The 20,335-nt window shown below is 42.4% G+C and overlaps 2 protein-coding genes across 3 annotated transcripts in view; one reads left to right on the top strand and one right to left on the bottom strand.

The window, feature by feature from the left end:
- Positions 1 to 647, top strand: part of PTER (phosphotriesterase related) — a 64,180-nt gene extending 63,533 nt beyond the window's left edge. For both annotated transcript variants that reach the window (XM_036459067.2, XM_045587794.1), the window contains exon 5: positions 1 to 647. This exon is cut by the window's left edge and continues 1,031 nt beyond it. The gene's annotated coding sequence lies outside the window, so the exon portion shown is untranslated.
- Positions 230 to 10,256, bottom strand: C1QL3 (complement C1q like 3). The gene is made up of 2 exons (XM_036459082.2): positions 8,707 to 10,256; positions 230 to 2,900 (listed from the first exon to the last, which is right to left on the bottom strand). The coding sequence occupies exons 1-2, from the start codon at positions 9,292 to 9,294 to the stop codon at positions 2,721 to 2,723; spliced, it is 768 nt and encodes a 255-aa protein (XP_036314975.1). The 5' UTR covers positions 9,295 to 10,256; the 3' UTR covers positions 230 to 2,720.
- Between the last annotated feature and the right edge of the window lie 10,079 nt (positions 10,257 to 20,335).

Raw genomic sequence — 20,335 nt, forward strand, 5'->3', positions numbered from 1 at the left:
AAATGTTTGCCATATATATCTATTTATATAGTCCCTTTATTTTCTTTACCTTTTCTTTGTTTTTCCTTGGGCCTAACTAAAGAAAATAATGCTTATTTTTCTGGAGAAAAGGTCAAATATATTAGAAATGACAATATGACTCTACAGCCAACTCTCTAAAAGGTATCAGCCTTGGCACCCTCCTTGGAGTATGTCCATGACCTTCTCTCAGGCACGTACTATTTTTTAAAAAACTTTAAAGGTCCCCATGAGACTTGCAACAAGGGGAGCAGTGGATAGATGCAACTCATCCCCAGCTCACCCCCTGAATGTCTCCAAGACTCCCTTTTCTCTGACATTTTAGTGAGCTAAAGCAGCCCTGCCCAGGTTCTCCTGTTGCTTTTTCCACTTGAAGCCCTTCCTTTGTTTCCTTTATTTCAGCTTTAATACATACTTTCAAGATAAATCAATAAGTAAATACATATATACATAAATAAATAAAATAAAAATAAAAGGTATCCAGCCCTGATGGTTTATGTAAATAAAGCCTTTTAAAAACTCAGTGAAAACTCTTAGTTGATGTGCACTGCTTTTTATAAGTTAATCTTTTGTTTGAATTCTCAGTGTGCTGTTACCTAAAATTAAATAAAAATTCTACAAACCCTGTTGCCAATTCTTTGATAAGTATATGTTGTTAAATAGAAATAAAATTCATTGCAACTCCTTTCTGAGTTATCTTATATATTAGGAAAGTCAAATGGAACTAATCATTATTTTTAGTGAATGGGCTAAGTGTTTTTAATCACATAATCACAACAGTTACTCAGGCTAAGGCATTTAAACTAAGCAAACAGTACCTTCAGATGCATAGCTCTTTTGGGGAGTTGAGGTTTGCTAAATAAAAGATAGTCTGCAGATCAAAGATGATCAAGCTTTTTGGGTGTTAGAACAGAAAGTACCCAAGAGGAAAGAGCCAGGAGAATGAACTAATTCCTTTAAGTGAAAAGAAAATGCAAATATCCTTCACCGGTAAAACAAGCAGATTTTTAAATATCTGTTTTTGAAATCTACTTGTCAAAGAGTCTTCAAAAGGCAGCTGAGAGGGGAACAGATTTTTCATTGTAATAGAAGAAGTTGTCTGATAGTTCAGATCTATCAGCATGCATTTTTAATTTTTTTCTTAGTTTTAAAGAGATGGCTTTCAGTAGTGTATTTTAAACAGAGAGAAAGGATTTCCATTACTCACAAAATCTACTTTACTGTCAGCTTCAATCCACCTGAGGAAAAAAAAAAGAAAAATTGGTAATTTAAATGCGTATAATTTACAAACATTACAAAGGAGAGCCACTTTGTTTCAGCAGTCCTAATGTTAACAGTCTGCCACAGAATGCAGTAAGAAGTATTGATTGGCAGAGGGTAACAGAGAAGTCATAGGCTAATTTACAGACATGTCATGGATAGAGCATTTTAACCTAATACAGTTTAATTCTCTGGATAACTCTTAAAAGAGAAGCTTTTTCAATTATTTTGCTATTCCATATATTTTTGTCTTCCAAAATATACTTCAATCCAAAATAATTCAAATAATGTATGTGTGTGCATGTGCGCACGCATACACATATATTTTTTTCAATTAAAATTTGAGGCTATAGCAGTCACTGTACCTATGATCTAAAGCCGTGTGTGTATGTGTGTGTGTGTGTGTGTATGTATTTCTATAAAATATATACACTTTGTTGTCATACTCATTATATGTGAATTTGTTCATTTTGAAATAACCTCAGGCCACAACTTTAGTCAGTTACTATTTGAAAGCCTTACTTAGCGATCCCTTGGTGATGCATGCAGCAGCTCAAATTAAACCTTTGTGCATTGGGTTATGAATAATCTTTTGTTCCAAAGAAGGCAAAAGCCTCAGTCTGATTTAACATCAAAGAATAGATTTCTCTGACTTTCCAAGTAAATCTAAACACATTCTAGTGACAAAATGGACACATAGGGGATTTTCTAAATACCATACATATTACACATTTTCACACTTATAGGGTAATCCTATGATACAATTTCAATCTTTACTTTAAAAGACTATCACCATTAAAGAGAAAAAAGAAAATGCTTAGGAAAAAGAAAATGGGAAAGTAACCACAGGCTTGGGAATTCCGTCAGATCCAGAAAATTCCAGGTTAAGGCTTGAAGTTGAATCATTCCCAGGTCTAGCTCTAAAGTTCACAAGAGTACAAGGCAAATAATTTCTTTGGGGACAAGCAGCATTATTTTGATTAACCTCCTCCTGCAGGGTAAAATTATTCCTTCCTACACTATGAATGGAATCCAAGTATCATAATAAGCAGGTACACTCACAAGAACCAAAGCTGACATGGATAAGAGCAGCAGGATCACAGTACACCAAAGTATCATATATATTGAAGAAATAATTCAGTGTCTTAGATTTTTCTATAAAAATTTGTGATCTATATAGGACTTCATTCACACGGACACTAATAACAAGGAGTATTTGCTTTGGCGGTAGTGGATCACACATCTGCTTATCTTGCTTTTAATATTTTTTTACATAATGTTTCTGAGAATGCAGATGTGAGTCAGGTAGCATTTGAATTCCCCCACATATACACAACTGAGGTGCCCCACAACTGGCATTCCCCTGGGATCCTTGATTCACTGATGTTAGCCATATGAATCCAGAGTCCAGACTCAGATCAATGAGCTGAATTCCTGCATTATCAGTCAGCGTAAATGATAAATCCAGAAAATGTGCTGTATTTGTTGTTGTTTCCTCCATGGGCTTTCCCGCCATCTAGTTTGATGTAGACCTCGTCTCCAGGCTCCAAGTGAAGAACCACACTGTTGCTGGCGTAGTCATAATTCTGATCAGCATCCTGGGCTATCGCACTGGCCCGCACCTATGAGAAACAGATAAGAATTAGAATTCGTCCAAGAGAATCTTTGAGTTTTCTTTTAGGCCATTCACAGAGCAACAGAAGCTGTCGTGCTGCCATAGCAGTCAGAGAACTGACACAAAAATGCCCACCTTAGCCTTGGAGTTTTATGCGGGCATCTTTGCAATCCTTTCAACTGTGTCCTTGAAAAGGAGGGTTGGGAAGAAGGAAAGGGTGCTTTTGTGAGGGTGATTCTGGCAGGCTTTCCTCACTTCGGGCTGTCATAAGTGCATACCAACTTCCAACTTATTCTCTTTGTAAATCATTACTTTTCCTAATTCTTATGTCTCTAGGCCTAGTCACTTCTTGAAGTGGAAATAACAGTAAATTCTAGCATTTTAATTTACCCAAATAGCAATGTTCTAACCAGCTGTTGATGAGCATATGAGTGCAATCCAAACTTCAGCTCTAGTCCCCACAATTACTGAACATGAGATCCACAGTAGGTAAAGAGCCAGAGAAATACCACTGCTCTAACTCCACTGCATATGAAGGAAACAGGAAGAAACCATTTAATTTGGGGCTTTCAAATTTTAATGCCGGTAAAGACTCCTTTACCAGAAGCTTAACTCTTTTAAACATCTTTGGCTATCTCACCCAACTTTTCAGGATTTTTTTTTCTTTTTGTGCCTTTTTATCGCTTGATTGTGATGTGTGAAATTAAACAAATTATTTAATTTCAACATATCTAAAATTATAGAAGGAACCAAAGTCCATGATTTGATGTCTCTCAAATTGCTAGAATGTTTGAATGTTCTCATTTTGGTGAATCTAAATGTATGCTTTGCTTGCTTCTAAAACAAATGCACTCGTGTTGAGCTTGGGATCTCAGTGAGTGATAGACATCTGCACACAAATTGCCTATCATATCAAGTAGCATGGACGTTCTGTCACATCCTCCACTCACATTAGGCTTCATGTGGATTTAGCTAGATTTTGATTCTGCCTTGGAAAATTTTTTTCAATAGGCAGACTTGTGTTTTATTTATTTTAATAAAACATCTACTCTGGGGCTTGTTTCTATTCCATTATAATGATAGTTTTCAGAACAACACAGCAAGTGATTTAATGGTTTGTAAAACTGCACTATGTAATAATGCATGACTTGGGGTACAATATGCCAGAATTTATCACTTGACAAAATGAAGAAAGTGAGACATAATTCAAGAATTTCCAAGCATTTCTTTCAAAATGTAAATGATAGATTTTTCAAATTAAATTTTCATGGGGTATGTTCTCACATTAATGCTAAAAAGTTAAAAAAAAAAAAAAAAAAAAAAAAAAAAAGAAGAAGAAGAAGGCTCTTTGACACCGCTGAACTTATAAAATAATTTGAGTAGTATTTTAAATTTTCTTCTTGGCTATCATATAGCAAAAGGAGAAAAGGGCTTATAGGACTTAGAATTCCTTAACACTGTACTGACACTAATAGCAATATACTATCAATTATGCTCACAAGCATTGACAGAAATGTATACACCAATTTAGTGAGGTAATCTGTTTTGACCATTAAATAACAATGCAAATTAATGTGATAATATTTCCTAGGAATTAATAATAAGTTTGTAGGAATTGAGTTCTTTGATAATATTTCCTAGGAATTAATAATAAGTTTGTAGGAATTGAGTTCTTTGACTTGTTAATTTTGTTTAGCCACTAATTCCCAGGGGGAAAAAAATCTACAAGGAGGATAGCATGATTATGACCTGATCTTTTTTGTGTGGATTTTTAATGGATGAGAAAAATTAAAATAGAAAATAGTAATTAACCATATTAGGAATATATTAACCATCCCTAATATACTTCTCAGCTATTATTAATAATGAAACACAATTTACTGTTTTAGGCATTTACAACATGTTCCATGGGTATTGTGCTTTAACACTGTTTTCTATATGAAGGCATTTGGGAACCAGGACTCATTAAAATCACTTATTCAGAGTCAATAATCTTAAAAATCTATATAATGCAGTTTGCATTACACATTATTATTCTGCAGGGTACAACCACAAACCCATGTCATTATTACCATTTTTATTCAGTAGGGGTAACCACAAAAACCTATAAATATATTAGTGTGACCCTCACAGACTAGAAGTTATCCTTATAGTTTTCACTTCCTTTGTGGAAGAAAAAAAAAAAAAAGCCAGGGTGCTTGCTTTTTAATGAAATTGATTCTCTAAGATTTTAACCTATTCCGCACTGTAAGACTTTCCCAAGTAGGTAACTGCCACACTCCCATGCACTTGCATGGCTTTAGTACTCCTGCTCACCAGCTTGTACTTTCAAGGTATAATGGCACTTGAAATCTCGAGCTCCAGTCTCTAGCTCAGTGACTTCCAACAGTTCTTCATTTAAGCCATCAAACCATTGAGGAAGGTAATGCATCCACCCTGGAGCCTATTTTCAGGTTCCCAAATCTGCACTGATTTTAGCATTTTCTCCAGGAATAGGATGCATCCTTTCCCTTAGTTTAATAGATCCATTTCCATCTAAATGTACTCTAATATCTTTTCATACTATAAGCTAAATATTTAGATTCTGCTTGATCTTTAGTGCATTTTTTTGTGACCTCTAAATAGGTAATTAATCTGGCATTTCTTAATCTCACTAATAAATGAATATCAACCCACACACTATTCACTGTTCCCAATATACCTCTTATTTGTTATGGTGCCATAACAAATAAATTCTTAGAGTAGAAATTGGTCTTTAATTATTTTATAATTCTAATTTTGAGCCTGTTTAAGTTTTCATTATAGTGGCTAATAGTAGCATTAAAGTGATTGTATTCAAACGCAATATTTTTATTCAGATTTTTCTGCTAAAAGCATTGAAACATTAAATATTTCCTGTCTCTATGTAAAGCTATTTGAAGTCCAATTTTTACCTTTAATATGCACTGTCATGGGGTCTCAACAAATGGCAAGATTAAGTTTAGGCTGATGGTTTCATTTCAAATATGAGAACCATGATGCTTTTAGTTGCATGTTTGTAAGAATGTAATGGGTTGTGTAGCTTTAGCATTATCATATTAGTGAGGATTTATCATTAGAGACAATATTTATGGTAACATTTGCTAATTTAATTAATTGCTACTGATGCTCTCATAATTTCATTTTCATTGTACTTCTGTGGAATCATAAACAAAAGGTTAAGTGGCGCATCAGGTTAATTTACTGGCCTTTGATGTTTCCATCTGTGACCGTGCATTAACACAAAGCATAAATAAACGTTTCTCAAATGGTGATGGCCCAGAGGCATTCCCCTAGCCTAGAGTGAACTGAATTTTTACTTCAATTTTTGTGTTTCTCTAACCCACTATCCCACAGAGCATTACACTGACATGGGTCTCTGAGTTTCTGTTTTTTGGAAACAGATTAGGTCAGCTCAGGTTTAGAACAAGAAACTGCCATTCTAAGAAGTGATCAGACAAGGGCATAATTAAAAACTATTTATTCAATATTGATAAAGATGCTATAAAATTTTTCATCTGCAGCTGTGTGCAGACTAGACTTTGCAAAAGAGTTCTTTCTATTCTAGAGATAAAATTCCTTAACACTAACATTGTAATAACCATTTTCCAAAATAGCACATCCTGAATTCAAAAATATATTGTTTGCTGTGATATTTATTTTCTCAATTACTTGTTGCACACCTTTGCAGAGCAGCAACTTAATAATGTCAATTGAAAGCATTATACCATTAAGGTCAGCCGTCTTGCCTTGTTCTTTTTCCTGACCCTCAAAGAATGTACCCACTAGGGTGACACAAAGGGGCATTCTACATTCTGAACAATGAAATAATTTAAAAACAAAATGCCCATAACGTACATATGTAGAATGTTGTTTTTTGTTTTTGTTTTGGAATCAGTGTGACATTCCTGGGCCCAGCAGTCTAGATAGCTACATGTAAAGTAATTCAAATATATTGTTCCCTAGTTGTTCATGCCATTGTCGTTTCCAGATATTTAAAGATGTGAACACTTTTATACATTGGCTGGTTAAACTTGAATCTTATTCCAGTTTAATGAACATCTAAAAACAATCTCTTTCGCATGGTAGTATTTCCCAGACTTAACCTTTGAGTTCGAAGACAGCCAATTTGTAAATAAGTGGGCGCATCATCCCTGCCCGCTGAGGGTGTTTGTGAACCTTTCTAAGGGTGGCACCACAGGTCTCTCTTGGTACAATGAGTCATGCCCTTTTGAGCCATTTACCTGCAACTATCCCATGGCTCTGCAAATAATTTTTATTTAGCTTAATATTATTTTCATGCATACTAACTATAATAAACAACCCTGTCAGTGCCTCCTGGTGGCCATTACTTCTTTTTTTGTTGTTGCTGTTCTACAGAGTCCTGAATCCAAGCTATTTTCTTCTAAATTCGTTTAGAAGTGAGGGGTGATAGAAAGGGGAAGGGATGAGATTATTATTATTATTATTTTTGTCCTTTCTATCTCTTATACAGTTAGGATATTTGTCTTTTGTTTCTGAAACAATTCTGACAATGACTTGGTTTTTTGGAAGTACTCCAGCTTCAATGCTGCTTGATAGAAGCCTGGGTTATAGTTTAAAAGGTCTGAATTCAGGGGGGCAAGTAGCCAAACCCCACAGACCTTGTTAGATCAAAGTTGGCCATGGCAGGATCAGGGGTCATTCACCATACCACCCAATAAACATGGTCACAGCCCATGAGCTCTGTCCAAACTGCATGCTCACTGATTCAACATGTGCAGAGGGTCTGATTCCACTTTCAGGCAGTTACAGGTATTATTTTCCTCTCCTGACTAAGAGATAAGACACATTTGGGTTTTGCAGTGACTGCGAATTTCTCAAGCAAACGGAAAAGTTGCCCCATTATAAAACTGCAACCATGTGGCCCTTGGGGTAGCGCCAGCCAGCTCAGGAGAGCAAGCCCTCCTGACCCAGGGCTAATTGGGGGCTATTGCACAGTTGAGGTCAAGGCCACTGCCCCAGTGAGCTGGAAGGCTGGGGTTGGAAAGACCTTCAAGCAGGTGCCCTGGGGCTTGCTGGCCAAGACCCATAGTCTCTGCCTGGGCTCCTCTTCTGCCCTCTTCCACTGGCCTGTGTGTCCTAGGACCCAGTCCAGGAAGTGGAGTTTGGGCTGTGCGTTTGGGATCCTATTTTACGGTGTTAAATCATGAATCTCAACTCTTTCTTCTGTTACCAGCACTCATTACCTCTCCCCCTTCTTCTCCTTGGCTGAAAACTAAAGTGGGGTTTGACCACTTGTGTTTCCCGTTCTGGGACGCTGCAGGTCTCAGGGTCTGGCTTCAACTCGCTCCAGGGAGACCCTTCCTTCTCCCTCGGCCCTTTGTCTTCCTCCCCGGTGCAGGCTGATCGCCCTGACACGCTGGTCCTGGACTCCCCCAGCCCTCCCATTCCCGCCAAAGCGTGTGCGCAAGGACCCCACCGCCTGGGTCCGGACTTACTGCTGCTCCGGACTCCCCGCTCCCCTTACCGCCCCTCGAGGGTCGCGCCGGTTCAGGCTGGGTGTCAGCACAGAGTGCGGGTCCCAGACCAAACCGCCCTCCCGGGGCCGCTGGGAGTCCCCCTCTGTCTTCGGACTCCGAATCCCCGAGTCCCCCGAGTGGAGCAGCGCACTCCTAAGCTTTGCTCCGGGAGCCCTGAGCCGCGGCGGCGCCCAGTCTCCGCGGGTCCCCACCCATGTCCGGGGTCTGCTCCCTCCCTCTCCTCCGCCCCTGGCCGCGCTCCTGCCCGCCCGCCCGCCTCCCGCCCGCGCCCACCTGGTTGTTCTTGCAGAGGTCGGCCCACATGCTGGTGCCGTCCCCGCCGCGCATCAGGACGTGGTAGGTGAAGAAGTAGATGCCCGGGATGGAGCAGGTGAACTTGCCCGTGGTGGGGTCGTAGTGGTTGCCCAGGTTGGTGACCACGTCGTCGAACTTGAGCACCTCGTAGCCCTCGTGCTGCCGCTTGAGGCCGGCGTAGAAGGCGATCTTGGGCACCGTGCTGTAGGTGGCCGCGCTGATGGCCCCCGCCGCGTTCAGGCCGGGCGCCCCGGGCGGGCCCGGCAAGCCCTGGCGGCCCGGCTCGCCCTTCTCGCCCGGCGGACCCACGGGGCCCGGCGGCCCGGGCTCGCCGGGGGGCCCCCGCGGGCCCGCCTTGCCGGGCCTGCCCGCCTCGCCTTTGGGGCCCTGGATGAAGGTGGGCAGGGACTGCATGAGGCCGCGGTCGGGCGTGGCGGCCGTGCTGGGCGCCTTGGTGCCCCCGTAGGGGTCGCAGACCATGCGGCAGGTGCCCAGCATCTCGTAGTGCGCCGACGTGCCCGCCGAGCTCACCAGCACCGGGATGAGGATGACCAGCAGCAGCACCATCACCACCCCCAGCGCCCCGGCGGCGATCAGGCGCCTCCTGCTGCCCACCAGCCGGCTCAGCGCGGGGCGATCCTCTTGCCTGCTTTTGGACAAAATTTTGATGGTTGGGCGGGGACCTCTTCAGAGCCGAAAACAACCCCCTGCGAGCCCCAACTCCCCCGGGCGGGCGGGCGGCGCGGGCCGCTCCGAGGCTGCTGCTCCCGCTCGCTCCCCCCGCGAGGCTGCGGCCGGGGAGGGCGCTCGGACGCCTAGTGACTTGAGCCAAAGTCCCGAGCCGGGGGGCGGAGGCGGGGGGAGGGGTGCGCAGGGCGCCCTCCTGTCTCTCTCTCTCCTTCCAGCCCCTTCGCACCTGTGGCTGCCGCCGCCCGCCGCCGGGAGGGCAGAGCAGCCGCCGCCGCCGCGCCCGCCGGGCCGCTCACACTTTTATGCCTCCGCCCGCGATCGACTTTTCCGTTTTTGCAGACTGCGCCAGTTCGCACCAACTTTCCCTGCGAAGTTGCCTTTTTCTGCCTCTTCTTTTCTCCTCTTCTCTCGCTCGCTCTTCCCCTGCTTTTTTTCCCTTCTTCTTTCTTTGCAACCACCGCTACTCTAATAGCTGCGCGCCCTCCAAGGCCCGCGCAGGGCGCGCGAGCCGGCCAGCGGCTCCCCGGGGCTCCGAAGGGCAGGCGCGGTGGCTCAGTGCGGCTGGGGCCGGAGCGCAGGAGCTGGAGAGGAGCTAAGGAGCAGCAGCAGCGAGTGCCTCGCGGCCGGGAGCCGAGGGAGAGAGAGAGACTGAGCGTAGACTTCTGCCCGGGTACCACCTGCCAGCAGAAGAGGAGGCTGGAAACGCGCGGGAGCAATTTATAGGCACCCAAGGCGCAGAGGAAGGGGAGCCGCTTTGGCATCTCACTGCAGCATCTGCTCCGCTCATCCCACTCAGGCAGAGTTTGGCATTACTCTGACAATGTGGGAATTTTTTTTTTTTTCGGTTTCTCTCCCCCCCGCCCCCCTCCGCACAGGACTGAACAGTGAGATCCTGAATACTCCCTTGCTGAACCCAGAGATGGCAGCGCTCTCACTGGACGTCAGACAGACCTGTAATAGCCTTCAGAACTCAAGGGTCACACCTCAGCCCCCTGTGTCACTGCGCCAGCAGCCCCAATCAGAAGATGGTGGAGAAGGTTGAAAGGAGGGTGGCTAGGTTGACAATATTTTTTACCCACAGTCAGTGCTTCAGGTGTTTTTAAAAAGGCCACTTTTAACACAAGGAGGGCCTTTTAGAATTGTCCAGATGGTAGGTGTGTGTGTGTGTGTGTGTGTGTGTGTGTGTGTGTGTGTGGTTTAACCTGATGGTTTTCCTCACCAGTCTTCTAAAATGGAATATGAGATGTTACTTGGAGAACAGTAAGGTGTGTTGAAAAGCCAAAGGACATTTCTCAATTATTTTAAGTGAACGCACCCACCAGACAAAGGGAGGAGGGATCGTTTCTTTTTAAAAGTGTTGCCAATGGTGACTGTATACATACATGCTCTACTTACAATTCCCGCAGTCTTGCAGGAGATACCACCATTAGGCCTGAAGGTGTTACATGCATGAGAAATGATCACTGGTCAAAATGACTTCAAAAGTCTCAGTAGCATTTACTAAAGTACTGGGCAAGATTTTTTTTCAAAGACATGGAAAAAGTCCTATAAGCCCCATAGCACATTTCCTGCCAGTACATGGGAGATGAGGGAAATAGAAAAATATATATATATATATGAGAAGGAAGAGCCCTATGCCATGAGAGAGCAGGAGAAGGAGCAGCCTGGATTTATAATATCAGTTGAAAGCCCAGGAGTGGATATTAGGCAAGTTATCCCATCAACACAGGACACACAAGAACGGCTTGAAATAAACAAGTAGAATTGATTCGTAAATCATACTTTTGCATTCAGGAGCAATGGATGCCAATCAAACACAGATGACATTTGCTTGTCAATATGGGGATGATGGCTGGGAGGATGGAGATTTATTACATCAGGGAGAGAATGTGAAATGAGAAGCAGGAACAAATAAGACTACAGCAGCCAAACAAGACACTAACACCCTGGGAGGCGGTCTTGTCTGTGGGCTCCACAGCGTGGACGCCTCCTTCCCTGGTTCTTCTGCCACCCTGACCCCACCCTCCTGGTGTCACTCTTTCTTTCCAGCTTTCAAACTAAATAAGGTCAAATGAGCAGGCAGAAGGAAACAAAGACTCATTTATTCTTTTAAAAGAAATGTCAGCGGTTCCTGCGGGTCATTCCTGGGAGAAGCATCTGTGAGTGCCGGGCCGTGGGGCTAAGCCTGGCCCAGGTCTCCACAGCACCTCCGCCTGGCTGATGAGACACTCCTGCTGCTGGGAAATATTCCTTCCCACTTCTCCGACCTTTCACTTTTATTATTTATGAATGTGTGTCTATGTCTTGGGTATAATTATACATGTATTTCAGAATATTTCAATTCACGTGAGCTACCTCATTTTCGGGATGTTCAAGCAGCAGGTACAGTTAAGTTCTGTCCTGGACACAATACCTATTTTCCTAACACATGTTCTGGTTGCTTCTCAAAAGTCACCTTCCTTTTGGAGGACAAGGTAGTAAAAAGTGAAGTGTCAGCAATGGAGAGCAGTGAGTTAATGATATGAACTGTTCTCTGATACCACCAAATTATCAAACTTCATGAGATCTCTTTATTGCTAAAAAGGGTTCAGTGGGGGATAAAATCGAGTTTTCTAAAGGTAGGATTGTATAAATAAATTCTCATAAAAAAAATCTCAAGATACATGGAGTTTCCTCTTTGAAGAATGCTCATCTCATAGAGAAACCATGCACTTTGGAAAGTAACTTTCTCCCCCACCCTAGGATAACATAAAATAGTACAATTGGTAAGGACCCTCGCAAGCCAGTCTCCACCTGCTCACTTTGCAAATGGTGAGACTGAGACCGAGCTCAGAGCAAAGTCCCGCCATCCAATGCCGGTATGGCACACCTCCTGTTACTGAGCTTTACAGATACTGAGTTTTGTACACATTGAAGGTTTGCGGCAATCACCAGGGAAAAGACTGTGACTCAATAAAGTTAAAGGTTAGCATGCTCTAGCAATACAGTATTTTTAATACAGTATTTTAATACAGTATTTTTAATTAAGGTATGTATATTGAGTTTTTTTAATATATTAATGCACAGTTAATAGACTACAGCATGGTATAAACATAACTTTCGTATGCACTGGGAAATCTAGGAATTCATGTGACTCACTTTATTATGATATCCACTTTACTGTGGTCTTGGAACAAACCCACAGCATTTCCAAGGCAGCCAGTGCACTTCCTGTACACCGTGGGTGGTTTTGGCACATCCCAACCCAGCCCAAGACCTATGGCACCGGTCCCAGTAATTGAGCCTTTCCTCTTTCCATTTTCTCTGATGCCAAAGCAAAGGTTGATTTTGCAAGTGAGGGCTCTAACATCTCACAGTTCTGCCAAGGTTTGGAAAGGTGCTCAGTAGTAATCACTCAGTGAAGATTCCATTTCCCAAGTCATAGGACTGACCCAGTCTTTCAGTTGAATGCACAAACCCAGGCAGTGCATGGACATTTGTTTTTTTTAGTGAGGTTTAAATTATTGGTCTCCTTCTTTTTTCTCTAGAAATGTCCCACCATGTACTTTGGAAGTAACTTTTCCCCCATTCCAAGGTTTTCAGAGGTGACTGAATAGTGTGGCTAGGTACTGCCACTTTCTACGGCTTAAGTTTCTCAGAAGGTTCTCTGGAAAGTTACTCACACTTGAGCCCTGATTCTGACAATTTGAATAAACCATCTGATATGGCATATTACTCATCATCTTTGCATGTATATAATAATAGAAAATGTGTCAATTAAAAAAGTATTTGATTTTCTTCAGTCCTTGCCAGAGAACCAAGCTCTCTCTCATATTTGATAGTATTAATTTTGGAAGTAGGTCTTAGTATCTAATTTTTCTTCACCGCACTTCCTGATAATTTATCAAGAAAACACCAGGCCCCACATTCCCTGGCCTTTGAGACCCTTAAGTGATAAAGTCCAGTACAAAACTCCAGGAGCTGGGTTGGGTGACGATCCTTTGATTTCATCTTCCTACACCATTTCTGTCTCTTTCGGAGAACTGAGCATATTTTAAGCAGCCGACTCCCACACAGACGTGCACGGCCATCCATTAATCTTCACTGAGCACCCACTGGCAGCATAGCTCTACACTGGCTCTTCCCAGGCAAACAAATATTAGTCATGAGAATTATTTCCAAATCCAGGAGCACTTAAACAGAAATAGCATTTCTTATAACAGGAAAAAAAAAAATAACAAGTTCAGGGCTATCTAGAGCAGTGGTCAGCAAACTCATTAGTCAACAGAGCCAAATATCAACAGTACAATGATTGAAATTTCTTTTGAGAGCTGAAAACCGACTTCTGCGCATGGGCCACGAAGTTTCAGTCGCACTGTACATGCGCACCTGCACATGGTATTTTGTGGAAGAGCCACACTCAAGGGGCCAAAGAGCCAAATTTGGCTCACGAGTCGCAGTTTGCCAACCACTGATCTAGAAGAACAGACAAAAAATATAAAAAATGGGACTAGATTCGCTATTTCTCTTTAATTTCTGGGTCTCCAAATTGAATTTCTCTTTAATTTCTGGGTCTCCAATTGTATTCTCCAAACACCGTTTTTGACTGAAGAATTGTAGATTTCCAGCCAGAAAGGGTCAGTCTGTCTGGCATATGGAATCATCACATGAAGCTTTGGAACCGGATGGGTCTTCATTTGAATCCTACTTTCCTCCTTTAGTAGCTATGAAAGTTACTTAATTTCCCTGACACTTGATTTCCTTTTCCATAAAATGGGAATAACACTAAAAAACTAAATCATAGGGTTGTTGTGGCAACTGAGTTAGGGCATATCATTACAATGACATTCAATGTGTAGTGAGAGCTCAAGAAATGTCAATGTTCAACTTAGCATAGTGTAGGAGTACCGAGTAGAGTGTATGTTCATAATTTGGATAGTAGAAACAAAGCTTATTAATGGAAGCTAAAGCTAAAGGGTCAGACTTAATGCAAAGGTAATCAAATGGATAATAAGTATTATAGACTTATACAAAACTGGAAAGAAAAACAAAGTTTTTCAGGAGAGTTGCCGATAATATAAAACAAAGGCAGACAAAACTAAAAACAAGGACCACTTTGCCATCCTCTAAAATAGTAATATACATTTTCAAAGCAAGGTTGTTTCAACTTGCTGCAGTTTTCAGATTTACAACCTAGTAAGAAGCATTAGAACTTGCTTTCTGTCTTCGGGAAAGTTCCCCAAGTTAACAAGTTGCAAGTGCATTTAAAAATTACTGAAGTGGTCATTCAGAAACACTCCTGTGGATGATGACTTTCAACAAAGCAAACACACCAGGGAGGACTCTTTGCATAGTCAGTCAGAAGAACAAGGGCTCTGAAGGAGACCTAAGTCACAACCACACTCCGCAGGGAATTTTCAACACAGCCCTCACCATAGAAGACAGTGAGTTAGAAGGCTAACATGGCTGGTCTGTTGTCAGAAAATTATCAAATTAGCCAGATAGAGATGGTAATTAGTACATTACATAAGACTCGGTTACAATATGTGGATTTAAGTTGGTCTCAAATTCTTACTAGTATGGATATGATATTAGATATTTGCTTGAGTGTTTGGTCCTTTGACCTTGCAAGTCCTCCAAGCTACAGTAGTCCCCCTTCACCCAAGGTTTCCCTTTCTACAGTTGCACTTATCTGAACATATTAAAGAGGAAATTCCAGAATTAAGACATTAAGTTTTAAATCACACACCATTCTGGGTAGCACCATGGCATCTCATACCAACCTGCTCTGACCCATCAGGACATGAATCATCCCTTTGTCCAGAATATCCATGCTGTACACACTCGCTGCTCATTAATCACTCAGCAGCGTCTGTCTCAGTTATCAGATTAACGGTCCTGCTACCCCAGCGCTGGTGTTCGAGTAACCCTGAAAGTAGCCTAACACTATTATGTCACAAGGCCAACATCATTCGCCTCGCTTCATCTCATCATGTAGGCATTGCATTGTCTCACATCATCTCAAGGAGAAGAACAATGAGAACAGTATAATAAGATATTTTGAGAGCGAGAGAGAGACCATATTCCCGTAAATTTTATTACAGCACTAGAGGTCCCGGTGTACGAAAATCATGCAAGGGAGGAGTCTCTCAGCCCGGCCTGTGCCCTCTCGCAGTCCAGGACCCCTCAGGGGATGTTTACCTGCTGGCTTAGGCCCACTCCCAGTGAGGATCAGGCCTAAGTTGGCAGTCGGACATCCCTCTCACAATTCAGGACCCCCTCACTCCTCACAGCTCCTTAGAACTGCTGCGGAAGTGGAAGAGGCTCCCGCCACTGGCACTACTCTTGCCAGCTATGAGCCCAGCTTTTGGCTGAGCGGCCCTCCCCCTGTAGGAGCGCACTGACCACCAAGGGGCAGCTCCTGCATTGAACATCTGTCCACTGGTGGTCAGTGAGTATCATAGCAACTGGTCGTTCTGGTTGTTCCACCATTAACAGTTGCTTAGGCTTTTATTATATAGACTAGAGGCCCAGTACACAAAATTTATGCACTGGGGGGTGTCCCTCATCCCAGCTTGCACCCTCTCCAATCAGGGACTCCTTGATGGATGTCCAACTGCCCATTTAGGGATCGGGCCTAAACCAGCATTTGGACATCCCTCTCACAATCTGGGGCTGCTGGCTCCTAAACCACTCCCACTGGCCTGCCTGCCTGCCTGATTGCTCCTAACCACTTCTGCCTGTCAGCCTATCACCTCCTAACTGCTCCCTTGCTGGACGGAATGCCCCCAACTGCTCTCCTCTGCTGGCCTGATCACCCCCCCACTCCCAACTGTCTTCCCATTCTGGCCTGGTCACCTCAGAGCAGCAGCCAGGAACCACACCCCGGCAGGGCTGAGGGAACTCGGGGAAGCCGCCAGACCCTGCCCCCTGGCATGGCTGCAGGAACACCAGCAGCAGACACCTATAGCAGCCCCTGGACCTCCCCACCTCCCCACCTGCGGGCCGCAGGAACTGTGGCATCTAGGCATGAGGAGCAGCCAGCCCCATCCCCGCTGTGTGCACAGCCATCGTGTGAAGGCATAACAGCGTGAGGGTGAGGGCTAATTTGCATATTACCTCTTTATTATATGATATTGTTATAATTATTGTTTTGTGATGAGGTATTGTGGTTAATTTTTTACTGTGCTTAATATATCAACATTATCATATGTGTGTATGTATAGGAAAAAACATAGTATATATAGAGTTTGCTACTATCTATAGTTTTAGATATCCACTGGGGGTCTGAGAATGTATTCCATGCAGACTACTGGGTGGACTATAGTGTGGTCATGATAACTCAGTAATACAAGGTAGATCGGGGAATCCTAAGAACTAAAAGCAGACTATTGGGAACTTTCAAGCAGAAATATATGATGGGAACACAGCTGAGAAGCTGTGCAACAGACTGATCTGCTGGGTAGGCAGTGATAAGGACTGTAATAGTCTTAACGTTTTGTCGGATTTGTTTTGTATTAAATATTTGAATCATCATGTGTCTAAAAGGAGATGTTACAGAAAGCCATCAACAGAACCAGACCCTGGCAAGAGCAGCCAATATTTCAGAATCTGGCTCTAGGAATAATTTAGCTGGAGTAGGCATGAACAAACAGCACTCCTGTGTGAGTGTAATCCCAGTGCAACTCACCTTCAAATATGAGGAATATGTTCTGTGAATAAATATCATTTCCCTTGGGGTTTTGTATGTGGGCAGGCATATCAGCTTTTCCATAATACATGCAATCTCTCAGGAATAGTCTTAAACTATGTAAAATTAGATAGAATTTGAAGCCATAATACTAAAAATAAGTTGTGGGGATAGTTTAGATTTGTAATAGGTGGGGAGGAGGGAGTGGGATGACAATTAATCAGGTGTAGGTAGTTGTAATGTTCAATATAAGTCATTGTATACGTTAATGTTTCCCATTGAACATAGTTGTAACAATTTATAAGTTAATTAATTATTCTATTTTTGGCTCAGGGAAGTGGAAAAAAGTAAACTTGGTCCCACTTAGATCAATTATGGTTTGTTTGTGTGTTTTTTTGGTTGTTGTTTGTTTTTGTATTTTTTTTTTAAATTTCCTTTCCCCAATATAGCTCCAGATATAAGTGGTCCTCCTTTCACTCATCAATACTAGCAAGGTTCTATGTTCTCACTCAGGCACTTCTAACACTCACAACAGACAGGAAGCCTCTGAGTGTGAGCCACTGCACAGACGGCAATCATTCTGGGGGTTTTCACCTTTTATCTGCTGCTGCTATGCTACCTTGTTCGGACCATTCTAGCAACCCAGCAACTTCACAGGGACCGGGAAAGCATTGTTTGTTTTATTAGCAATGGCTGTGAATTTTTGCTAAGTTTTCATGAAAGAAATGACTACGTTAGAGGGTTACCTTTCTATTATCCAATAACTGCCATCATGTATTTATATTTATAATCTATCTATCTATCTATCTATCTATCTATCTATCTTTCTCTGAAATTTCATTTACATTTTCTCTTAAGTATTTGTTTGTTTTTGTGGGTGGGCAGAAGGTCTTAATAGCCAGATAATGAGAGCCAGATATAGACAATCCATGATGGTTTTTCTTTGTTGAAGGCCGCAGAAATGATGCTGGCATTCCAGGGCACATGAGCATTTGTTCTAGAATTACACAGACCACTGATTGGCCCCCTTTGCCCGTCTCACCCAGGACTGAGAGTGGCATCCATATGGTTTTTTTAAGAGGCCTTGAACAGAAAAGAGGGGAAAAAAATAGGAACTAATTAAAAGGAGTTTTAGAAGTATGATGTTTCTCAGAGAAAATCATGCATCAGGTCTAAATTACATAATTTCCCCCCCAGAAATTCAGAACAAGCAGAGAAAGCCCTAATCTGGTGATTTATCTACTATTTGACTGACTTTGTTAGAATGAATTTTCTAGATAACTCACTTCTATTACCTTCTCATTAATGTGTTCAATTTTTAGTTAAACTTAATTTAATTTAAAACACGCAAGAAGAGAAGTGGATTTGCTGTCCATTTCCTCTTCCTGCAGTCCCTCCCATCTCTAAAGGATCTCACTCATGACCTTTAAACCATCTTTCTTCAGCCCCTGATCTAAGTGTGTCACACTCTGTCTAGAAACAATACCTTTCCCATTGTCCACATGAACAGAAAGTACAATCACATAAACATGGGATGCCAAGTGCTGCTACAACTTGCTACAAGGCCTCTTTAACTTCCCAGCCTTAATTTTCACAAATGATCACCTATTTGCTCCATTGTCCTGTTATTAATGAACCATGCCTGAAATGGCATAGTCATAGTCATGTCCCATTTTCTTCTTGCCTTCCCTCTACCCTTTCAACCTACCCCTTTCCTCTCTTCTCTCCTAATCTCCATACATAACCCTCTTTCAAAGACCCATGCTGGAGCTATCTTCTTCATCCCTCCTCCCCCAGGCTCCCTCCCTCCTCCTGCTGCATCTTCTCAAACACAAGGTGTTCCACTTCTCTGACAGTCCTCACCTTCTTCGGCTTTGTCAGAGGCCCTTGTCCTTCTGCCCATTATTGAGAGGAATACCTGCTCTTTTCATCTGTGGTCTCCCAACGCCTCTCTCCCACTCAGAGGTACTAAAGACATGTTTACTAGGAGCTAAATACAAGTTTCTTGATTGAATTGTTGAATTGGGAATAAACAGCATCATTAAAAACAAACAAAACAAAACAAAACAAAAAAACCCAACTCTAAAAGGTATACAACATCTAGATCACATGTGTCAAACACAAGGCCCGCGGGCCAAATCCGTCCCGCCAGGCCTTGCAATGTGGCCCGCACCGCACTGTCATCACTGCACTCTGCTGCGTTTCCATCACAATGACAGTTTATGACTGTTCAGTAAACCATTCGGCCCGTGATTTAGGCTGGATTTTAGATTTTGGCCCCTTCTCTGATTGAGTTCGACACCCCTAATCTAGATGTAGTGAACAAGCCTGGGTTGGAAGATAGACATTTCCAAGGACTAAACACTCTTTATGCTGCCTAAAATGTTAGGTGAAGACCAGATTAGCATAGATTTCTCATAAAAGAAGTAAAGATGAGAACAGAGGAAGACCCTGTATAAGAGACAGAGTTTGAAATGTATTAGGGACTTAGATGTTATGCTTAGTATGTGCTTACTATGCAGGAAGGGATGCCTGGAGACTCGATATTTAGGATCAGTTCCAATGGTTTGAAAATATTATTAGATTTGTCTACCTCTGCCTTTTCCAAATGTGTATGGTGGGGAGCAGAAATTCGCCTGTGATTACTGAAGGGGAATGTGAGTTCTTCAGAGACTGTGCCCAAGAAGATGGCCATGTATACAGACTACACCCGTGGTTGGCAAACTGTGGCTCAAGAGCCACATGCAGCTCTTTGGCCCCTTGAGTGTGGCTCTTCCACAAAATACCACGGCCTGGGCGAGTCTGTTTTGATGAAGTGATGTTATTGTAGAAGAAGTTTAAGTTTTAAAAATTTGTCTCTCAAAAGAAATTTCAATAGTTGTACTATTGATATTTGGCTCTGTTGACTAATGAGTTTGCTGACCACTGGCCTACACCATATGCCACAATGGATCTCCAGTGGATCTCAGAGGGCATTGTTCCTCCATTTCATTAAGGTTTGAGGAAAAGTATTCTCTATATCTATTTTTTTCTAAAATACAGAATGATTATATTAATTCTTTTAAACTTCCCCTCTTCCCAAATAAGTGGTTGAAGTTTTTTATAAGAAAAAACAAAACAAAAACAGAAACAAAAAAAAAAAGACGGCATACAAAATAGTTCCCTTTAAAATAAAAATGAGAGAACTAGATTTTTGACTGAAAGAAAGCCCGGAGACAAGGGTAAAAGAACTGTGGCAGAAATGTTCCA

The sequence above is a fragment of the Pipistrellus kuhlii genome, unplaced genomic scaffold (genome assembly GCF_014108245.1).
Source record: "Pipistrellus kuhlii isolate mPipKuh1 unplaced genomic scaffold, mPipKuh1.p scaffold_m20_p_1, whole genome shotgun sequence".
Classification (NCBI taxonomy): domain Eukaryota; kingdom Metazoa; phylum Chordata; class Mammalia; order Chiroptera; family Vespertilionidae; genus Pipistrellus; species Pipistrellus kuhlii.

Bases quoted from the DNA above. Each gene is read 5' to 3' on its own strand.
- C1QL3 (XM_036459082.2), bottom strand. From the start codon at position 9,294: ATGGTGCTGCTGCTGGTCATCCTCATCCCGGTGCTGGTGAGCTCGGCG. The intron at 2,901-8,706 runs GTGGGCGCGGGC...TGTTTCTCATAG, and splicing joins ACCTCTGCAAGAACAACCAG to GTGCGGGCCAGTGCGATAGC.